The sequence below is a fragment of the Tupaia chinensis genome, unplaced genomic scaffold, assembly GCF_000334495.1.
Source record: "Tupaia chinensis unplaced genomic scaffold, TupChi_1.0 Scaffold000206_1, whole genome shotgun sequence".
NCBI classification, from domain to species: domain Eukaryota; kingdom Metazoa; phylum Chordata; class Mammalia; order Scandentia; family Tupaiidae; genus Tupaia; species Tupaia belangeri.
The window spans coordinates 2478822-2488542 of NW_006159681.1; the positions used below are offsets into that span (position 1 = coordinate 2478822).

Genomic DNA, 9721 nt, shown 5'->3' on the forward strand with positions numbered 1-9721 from the left:
TGGGACAGAGGGCCTGGACTAACAAAACCCTAAAAAATTAAAAGAAAGACCAACTGTCTACAATCTGAAGCTGTTCTGGAATCCAAATCAACTAGGAGCAAACTGGTTGAATTTTAGAAGAGACTAGAGGTCAAAGCAATATAAATGAAAGTGATTTTTCTCCTCCAATATTCTCACAATCCAATTCAGGGCACAGACCCTTAGCGTTGGCAATCTATACGGTGCCATCCACACTTAGATCTGCAATCCAAGGCACTCTGCTCACTGGTCCCACCTCTTTGTCAACCCTACGCCTCATAGAAGAAATGCATGGGAAATACATGGCACCATAATTTCCTAAGGAATAGCTTTGTAGATGACACGATCACATATATACATGTGTGGTGTGTGTGTGTGTATATGTATACATATGTGTGTGTGTGTGTGTGTGTGTGTGTGTATATATATATATATCTATATATCTATATCTATATAGATATATAGATATATCCTGAAGATGACACACACACACCTTAGAATTAATAAATGAATTAGTGATGTTATAGGACACAAAATCAATATCCAAAACTCAGTCATGTTTCTGTACACAAGTGACAAGCTATCCAAAAAGAATTAAGAAAACAATCTTGGAGGCCAGCAGGTGGTGTGGTGGTTGAGGTGCTAGACTCCCACATGGATGGTCATGGTTCAAGTCCTGGACCTGGCTACTTGCCTTCTCATTCTCCCCCTCTCTCTCTCTCTCTCTGGTCAAATCAAAGAATAATAATAAATAAATAAAATTAAATAAAATAATTCTTTAAAAGAGAACAATCTCATTAACAATAGCAGCAAGGGGGATGAAACACAAATAAACTTCACCAAAAAAGTGAAAGACTTGCACGTGAAACTTATAAAACAAGTTACTCTCCCTCGAATACTTTGACATTTTTGCTCAAGAAAAAATAGTGGGGAAAAAAATTCTTTCATTTGTGAAAACATACAAAATTTAGAACACTATGCTAAGTGACAAAAGCCAGCACAGAGAGACAAAAAAAAAAAAAAAAAAAAAAAAAAAAAAAAAAAAAAAAAACCTATATAATTTAACTGAAATGTAAAAGCTAAAAAAATCAACTTCATAGAAGTAGAGTAGAATAGTGGTTACCAGAGGCTAAAAGGAGTTTGGACAGAGGTGAGCGAAGAATACGGAAAGGAGTGGGAGGACTGTTGATCTACAGATAGGAAGTTTAATTAGACACATACAAACTTTAGCAATCTATGGCACAGGATGGTGAAATAAATAAGGCATTGTAGAAAAAGGGCTTCAGAAAGTTTGTGAGAAAGTGTACCATGACAAAACTGGGGCTAGCAGGTGGTGTGGTGGTTTAGGCACTGGACCACCACATGGTCAACCACAGTTCACGGCCTGGACCTGATAGTTTAAAAATCACACCAAGTGCATGTCATGTGCACCCAAATTCCTGAGAGGAGAATGACGGAGAAAGGATTTGGTGTGGCCATTCCCCTATGGGGAGTGATTTCTCACTTTATGTCTCTCTATCTCTGTCTCTCTCTTTCCAGTGAATGCACATGCCCTATGCAAAAAAAAAAAAGAAAAGAAAAAGAAAAAAAAGAAAAACTACGTATGGCTTTTGAAGTTTTCTGCACCAAAATAAACTCATACCTTGATTCTATTTTTCCACTCATTCTTTGAAATTGTATTTAAATATATTTCAAATTTGCAGAGTAGACATTAAATGTTTCCACCACACACAGAAAAATTGGTGTGTGGATTTGTTAACTAGCCTGAGTTAACCATTCTACATCATAAACCTATATTGAAACATCACATCAAACCCCATAAACATATACAATTATTTATCAACTAGAGTTTTTTTTATTAAATAGTGAAGAATCCATAGTGGCTTTCCTTGAATAGGACATGAATTCACCAAGTCACCACTTCCTGTAACTACCTCATCTATGTTGACCCACAACTCAGACTCGCACCAGCCTCATCATTGGATTGCCATCACCACGAACTATTTCTGCGTTCCCTGGTGCTTATCCTGTGTTACTCTCCGTAACCATTCTTGTCTTCTTTGCCACATTTGAAAACTTGGTGGTTCAGCTGAGAGGTCTTGCTGGAGTTAGAAAATTTACATGGACACCGATAACAACACTTACCAGTGGCAAATGAGTTTGTCCAAAACTACAGTCCTCCAGAAACTTCCTGTGAGAGCCAATTTTCCTTCTTTTGCCCTTTTCTTTTTTACTATCAATAATATCAGTTTAAACATAGTAGTATGCACATTATTTAATTAACATTTAAAGACTTCGTCATTTTTTTTGGTGGCACCTAAAACACTTCTCTTATGAATAATGGAAATCAGGATGACACTGAAAGCTGAAATAATTTCAGGAACTGTCAGTAAACATACTTTTCCCCTGTGGTCAAGACAACTTTCTTCTGTGGTCAAGACGTGTTTCAAATTTAGAAAAGTCAATCTGGGGGCAGTCCAGTAGCTTAGTGATTAAGAGAGTTGGATCCCACATGGTCAGCAATAGTTCAAATCTTGGCCCTGGTGGCTTAAAAACATGCCAGTACATGTGTGCATGCCCCCAAATCCTGATAGGAAGAGGAAATGGGGTGGTGGTATGAACATGCCTCACTCTTGGGTGCTTTCTGTCTTTCTCTCTGGCAAGCATATGCGCCCTCAGGTAACTGAAAGAGGAAGGAAGGAAGGAAGGAAAGAAGGAAGGAAGGAAGGAAGGAAGGAAGGAAGGAAGGAAGGAAGGAGAAAAGAAAAAAGTCAAAAAGAAGAAAAAGAGAAGAAAGAAAAGAATAAAAAGAAGAGAAGGAGAGAAGAGAAGAAAGAAAAAGAAAGAAAGAAAAGAGAAAAGAAAGGAAAAGAAAAGAAAAGGAGAGAGGGGAGGGGAGGGAAGGGAAGGGAAGAGAAGGGAAGGGAAGGGAAGGAAAAGGAGGAAAGGAAAAGAATATAAAAAGAGAAAAGAGAAAAGAAAGGAAAAAAAGAAAATAAAAGAAAAGGAAAGGAAAAAAATAAAAGGAAAGGAAAAAAGAAAAAAGAAAAGAGAAAGAATAGAAGAAAAGGAAGAGAAGAGAAGAGAAGAGAAGAGAAGAGAAGAGAAGAGAAGAGAAGAGAAGAGAAGAGAAGAGAAGAGAAGAGGAGAGAAGAGAAGAGGAGAGGAGAGAGAAGACAAAAACAATGTCAGCCTGAAACTAACTCATGCTGTTCCCAGGTAATGAGTGTGAAGTGCTACAGACACATATTTCTTGTTACTCAGCTAAGACAGCCACTGGTAAACTAGTGTTGGAGCCATGCTTCTGCCATTTTCTCCCTCTGTCCCAAACGTACCCTCCTTGTGTGTGGGCTGGCATGCCAACCTCTCTTGGCTGGCCCCACACTGCCTGGTACTTGCCTGTAGACAAATGTAGGCAAAAGCCAGGGGGAGCCCCTGCATGTGGGTGGAGTGTGAGGGTCCTAAAGTACCTGCTGCAGTTCCAGTACTGTGTCCTATAAAAGAAGTTGATGGGAACGAACACAAGAATATACAGCAGTTTATAAAATGTGTGTCACAATGACCTTACCCTTGACAGTCAGAATAAACTAAATCCACGGCACTTCTTATACCTGTCTCTCTGCTTTAATCTCTACATTGATTTTTGTCCAAACAGCCTCAAGCCTCGAAATAATCAAATTGCACCAGGGAGAACACAGATCATCTATTTTGCCTTCTGTCTGGTAATTTTTTATGAGATGTAAAGACAGAGGGGGAAGGAGGGGGTAATAGGAGAGAGAAGTAAATGTAACCAGGGCCTCATCTCATCATGGCTCCCGGTCAGCTAGAACCTCAGATGCGTGCCTCCACGCCTGGCCTTCTTAGGTTGGGCCAGGAACTGAAACTAGGTCACCATGTACAGCCTCAGACATTGTGTGGTGGCACCCACCCACTTCTGTCACAGAGGCTGTCTCTGTGTGATCTTTTTATATTTAATCTTCATTAGAGTAATCAAAAAAAGTTAAACCAACACATTCAATAACTATCATCGCCTTCAGTTGTAACTTTCACTAATGGTTATAAGGCCCTGTCGATTTCTTTAAATTTGTCGATTGAATGTCAAAAAGTCATTTTGTAACTCTTCAAAACACGTGGATATCAACAACACCGACCGTGATAGCCAATCACCTTCATTTCACCCGCATGGTTCGGACGTTGTTCATGGCGTGTGCTCAAGACAGTTTGTGCGAGAACCCTGATCGTGTTTGGGTGAATAAAGGGCATTTGTTAATTAATGAGTTAAATTGTGATACTGCCTAAAAACCTATTACCTTCCTGTTCTCCATGATTTAAGATGTTTACAATTACTTTTGCAGCATTAATGGACACGTCTAATTTCATTTGTGTTTGAAAATGATTCTTAATGACATTTTTGTGAACAGAACATTTTCTTGCCTTGCTATCTAAGAAAAGGTTACTGTGTGTTTTGACTCAGCCTTTTCATGGCCTCATTCAAGAGACATGCCTGTAATATGACATTTTTCAGGTAAGAAATATTGTCTGTCTATGTCTGAAAGAATGGAGTCGACATTGGAAATGAGGACTCTCTGCTACTTTTCCTTCCCCCACACTCTACGGCGTGTTCTGCATAAAGCAGCAGCCCAGGGCTCACCTCACCACTGGGCTGTCCTAAGAGGACCCCAGAGGCCTGCTGTGCGGGGGGGGGCCGTTGCTTCTACCTCCGGCTCCTTCTTCTCCTTACTGCACACCGCGCTGCAGCGGCCTGGCCACCATGGAGGCTGCTGTTCATACAAAGCCTTCTCTCCTCCACTGCGAATGCAGGAAGAACTAGCAGCCTGCAATGTAAGCAGAGACTACGAGGGGCGGCCACGCCTGGGGAGCCTTGGTTCCAACAGTCCAAACATGAGCTAACGAGCTGGCTGCCCGGCTGCGAGCGTGAGAGAGAAAGGAGGGGAGCCTGAGGGCAGCCAGGGAGAGAGCCAGGGAGAGAGGAGGAGGAAGAGAGGGAGGACAACGTGAAGTAACATTTTGGTCACAGGTAAAAATAAATTCCAACCTCATGGCTTAGTGCTTAAGAGAGCCAGATCCTACAGAGCTGATGGACCACAGTTCAAATCTTGGCCCTGGCAGCTTAAAAACACGCCTCAAGTCCTTATGGAATGGCAAAAAGAAGAAGGGATTAAATACATAAATAAATTCTGAAATATAAATAAACAGATAGATAAATAAATAAATAAATGTATTTTCTCTGCCATGTCCCTCTCTCTGAGAAAGCTTTCCCAGATGGAGAACTAGGACTGGGGCATAAATGTAACCAGGGCCTCATCTCATCATGGCTCCCGGTCAGCTAGAACCTCAGATGCGTGCCTCCACGCCTGGCCTTCTTAGGTTGGGCCAGGAACTGAAACTAGGTCACCATGTACAGCCTCAGACATTGTGTGGTGGCACCCACCCACTTCTGTCACAGAGGCTGTCTCTGTGTGATCTTTTTATATTTAATCTTCATTAGAGTAATCAAAAAAAGTTAAACCAACACATTCAATAACTATCATCGCCTTCAGTTGTAACTTTCACTAATGGTTATAAGGCCCTGTCGATTTCTTTAAATTTGTCGATTGAATGTCAAAAAGTCATTTTGTAACTCTTCAAAACACGTGGATATCAACAACACCGACCGTGATAGCCAATCACCTTCATTTCACCCGCATGGTTCGGACGTTGTTCATGGCGTGTGCTCAAGACAGTTTGTGCGAGAACCCTGATCGTGTTTGGGTGAATAAAGGGCATTTGTTAATTAATGAGTTAAATTGTGATACTGCCTAAAAACCTATTACCTTCCTGTTCTCCATGATTTAAGATGTTTACAATTACTTTTGCAGCATTAATGGACACGTCTAATTTCATTTGTGTTTGAAAATGATTCTTAATGACATTTTTGTGAACAGAACATTTTCTTGCCTTGCTATCTAAGAAAAGGTTACTGTGTGTTTTGACTCAGCCTTTTCATGGCCTCATTCAAGAGACATGCCTGTAATATGACATTTTTCAGGTAAGAAATATTGTCTGTCTATGTCTGAAAGAATGGAGTCGACATTGGAAATGAGGACTCTCTGCTACTTTTCCTTCCCCCACACTCTACGGCGTGTTCTGCATAAAGCAGCAGCCCAGGGCTCACCTCACCACTGGGCTGTCCTAAGAGGACCCCAGAGGCCTGCTGTGCGGGGGGGGGCCGTTGCTTCTACCTCCGGCTCCTTCTTCTCCTTACTGCACACCGCGCTGCAGCGGCCTGGCCACCATGGAGGCTGCTGTTCATACAAAGCCTTCTCTCCTCCACTGCGAATGCAGGAAGAACTAGCAGCCTGCAATGTAAGCAGAGACTACGAGGGGCGGCCACGCCTGGGGAGCCTTGGTTCCAACAGTCCAAACATGAGCTAACGAGCTGGCTGCCCGGCTGCGAGCGTGAGAGAGAAAGGAGGGGAGCCTGAGGGCAGCCAGGGAGAGAGCCAGGGAGAGAGGAGGAGGAAGAGAGGGAGGACAACGTGAAGTAACATTTTGGTCACAGGTAAAAATAAATTCCAACCTCATGGCTTAGTGCTTAAGAGAGCCAGATCCTACAGAGCTGATGGACCACAGTTCAAATCTTGGCCCTGGCAGCTTAAAAACACGCCTCAAGTCCTTATGGAATGGCAAAAAGAAGAAGGGATTAAATACATAAATAAATTCTGAAATATAAATAAACAGATAGATAAATAAATAAATAAATGTATTTTCTCTGCCATGTCCCTCTCTCTGAGAAAGCTTTCCCAGATGGAGAACTAGGACTGGGGCAGCCCGGGGTTGACTCCCCCGTCTGCTGCCTCTGCCCCCACCCCCGGCTCTGCACAGGCCTCTGTAAGGGCTTCTCTGCACCTGCACCTCCATGAGAGGGGAGTCCCGGGTGTGTGGGGCCCAAAGCTGACACAACTCGGTTTCTTTAAGCCCCACATTAGTGCAGCAGCCTGCCGGGGTCTGCTCAGGTGGAGGCTCCCAAGGTCAGTGTCCGAAGCCTCGAAGTCTGTCTGCTCGGTGCCCACGTTTGATGACTGAAGAGCCAAGGCTCCAATCTAGCACACCAGAAACCATGTTATCAAACACCAACTGCGTTTCACTCAGCTTCGCAATGACTCCGCAAATACCAGCCTAGCACTGCCCTGTCATTGCTGGGGCTCCATGGGGACTGTGACTAGCATCCCAGATGGTAATGTGATGGGAAGATGCATCTTACAGGACTCACACAGCTGAAACACGCAAACTGGGAGCACCATGGTTTTCAGACTCTCACCGAATTTCAGGAATATAGCAGATAGAAGATTCTTATTGTTAAATCTGGAATTGACTGATTAGACAGGTAAAGAAATACTAAATACTAACACTTAGCAAGGTCCAAATGACTTAAATTAAACCACTACAAAGAAAAATCTCTTGCTGGTTTGGCCCACTGTGGTGCACAAATGGGAGGTGTCTGCAATGGGTGGGGCCAGGCCAGCCTGAATGGGCCAGTGGTGCACACCTGTGGTCCTAGTAGCTGGGAGACTAGGGCGGGAGGATTTGATGTGAGACTCCCTCTGAAATACCTCTCACTCTCTCTCTCCTCCCTCTCGCTCTCATTAAACAAACTACAAAACATGGAATAGACTCACGTTAAAGGAATGCATTTACCATCAATAAAAAGAGCAATAGATACGCGTCCACCGTGTTTGGCTTTTTTCACTTTTGACACTGGAAGAGGTCTGCTGGCCACTCACCATCGGCCACGGTCAGTCTCATCACAAAGGTTGCGTTCTCACCGGTGCTGGCCTTGACGCTGCAGCGGTAAAGCCCCGAGTCCGAGGCTGTGGCCTGCGGGATTATAATGAAGCTGTGCCTGCCCTCCGGGGTGCAGCTGCTCAGGATCTGTCTTGGGTACTTGGATGGGTAACTCCTCCCCTGGGACAGGTTGCAGTAAGCTAAGAGGTCGATCTGGTGGGGCTGGATCTTCTCCCAGGTGGCCTGCTGCGCTTGCCACGTCATCTGAAGCTCATAGCTAAGGGTGACGTTTTCTCCAGCATCTGAGAATATGTGGCTATCGGACGGCACAGCTATCTCGAAACTATCTGAAAAGAAGCAGCGAACGATTAGACTTATCTAGCAACATTTTGGAAGCAGAGGTCAGAGCTACCCAGAAAGTTCTATTGAAACGGTTGGTGATATTACTTGACAATTTCATCAACTGGAAATGGTATCATTACACTGCATTTTTGTAAGAGAAAGGATTTTTCTTAAAAGGTTCATAGATAAATAGAAAAGAGGATGCGATTTTTTCACACACAGTCCCTTAAGTGTTACTCGGTTAACCATGCAGTGAGAAACACGACCGAAACTCCAGGTGCTTTCTTGGTAGTGAGCTCATCAAGAGACTGCATTTCCCAAGACCGGTCTGCAAGAATTCTAGGCTGGTGACTCAGACACTGACTTCGAGTAGTAGATTTCCAGATTAAAATCACACCAACTAAGATTTTGAATAGTCTTAAACAGCATACCAAATTTTATTTGTGAACCACATGCATACACTCATTTTTCAGATAAACGGAGTGCCTTCCACAGAGTAGGTACCCACATGTAGTATGAACTCTCAGGTGCCAGAAGGGAAATCAAATCTGTGTACAGAATACAGACGCAAATTCATTTTGATATCCTCTTACACGCAGGTGGAGCCAGGGCCCACACGTGGTGTGAATTCCTGGGTACCAAGAAGGTCTGCCAATATTCCCACATCATTGTGCCACCATTTCTGGAATTCCCAGCATGAAATACCCAGTAATCATCACCAAATATCTAAATTAGCAGTTCTTACAGTATGTTCTTGGACCCCAGGGAGTCTCTGGGTCCCCTCTGGAGAACTGCAAGTTCAGACCTACTTTCATAGTAATGTTAAAATGCAGTTTACCTTCATTCACCCTCATCTTCTCATGAGTGCACAGCAGATCATTCCAAAGGCTGGGATGGCCGATGAGGAGTGAGCTTGTGTCTGCTCAGTGGTCACGTCCCTGGCAGTAAGGATGCTAGCCATACACTACGCAAGTACATAGTCCTGGGGGGCAACTGATAATGCTGGGCATCCATCATAATGCTCAATAATGCCAAAGGGGTCCTGATACCAAAAAGTTTGGGAACCACCTCATCTGAAAAATAAACTTCAAGAATTACTTCTTAAAATTAAGATCATTTCTTACTCCATCCTTAGATGTTTTCTACTTGAATTTTCCAGAAATCATTAGAAGAGTTTTCTCTTTTAGGTGTCTAGCACTGTAACGAGCTAGATATATTGGAATAATGATAATAACCATCTCTACTAAAGAAAATTGCAACTTTTGTATTTGGTTACAATCATAAAATTATTTTATTCATATGATTTTCTTAAAATAAGAAGTAAAGCAATTAGTCAAGATGAACTACTTTATCCTTATAAAACCCTGGTGAGAAAAGATCATAGCATGTATCATTTTCCCAAATGTTTTAAAAAAATAGAATCTGTTACTTTCAGCAGAAATTCAGGTCATTAAAATTGTATTGCAAGTGGTGGGGAAATAGGAAAATTAGGACTCTGATACATCCCCATTCTTATTCCTCCCAGGAAACTTCTTGTCTCCTAAGCTATGGCATATATATATATATATATATATAT

The 9721-nt window shown here is 42.6% G+C and overlaps 1 protein-coding gene across 3 annotated transcripts in view; it reads right to left on the reverse strand.

Annotated features, from left to right (window-relative positions):
* The window catches only part of CD226 (CD226 molecule), a 93455-nt gene that overhangs the window by 24822 nt on the left and 58912 nt on the right, over nucleotides 1-9721 (reverse strand). For 2 of the 3 annotated variants that reach the window (XM_006147226.3, XM_027771331.1), the window contains exon 4: nucleotides 7803-8150. In XM_006147226.3, the coding sequence (XP_006147288.1) occupies nucleotides 7803-8150 (348 nt within the window). Of the gene's footprint in view, nucleotides 1-7802; nucleotides 8151-8983; nucleotides 9221-9721 lie in introns of those variants that run through there. The other variant, XM_027771332.1, reaches the window with a different exon arrangement.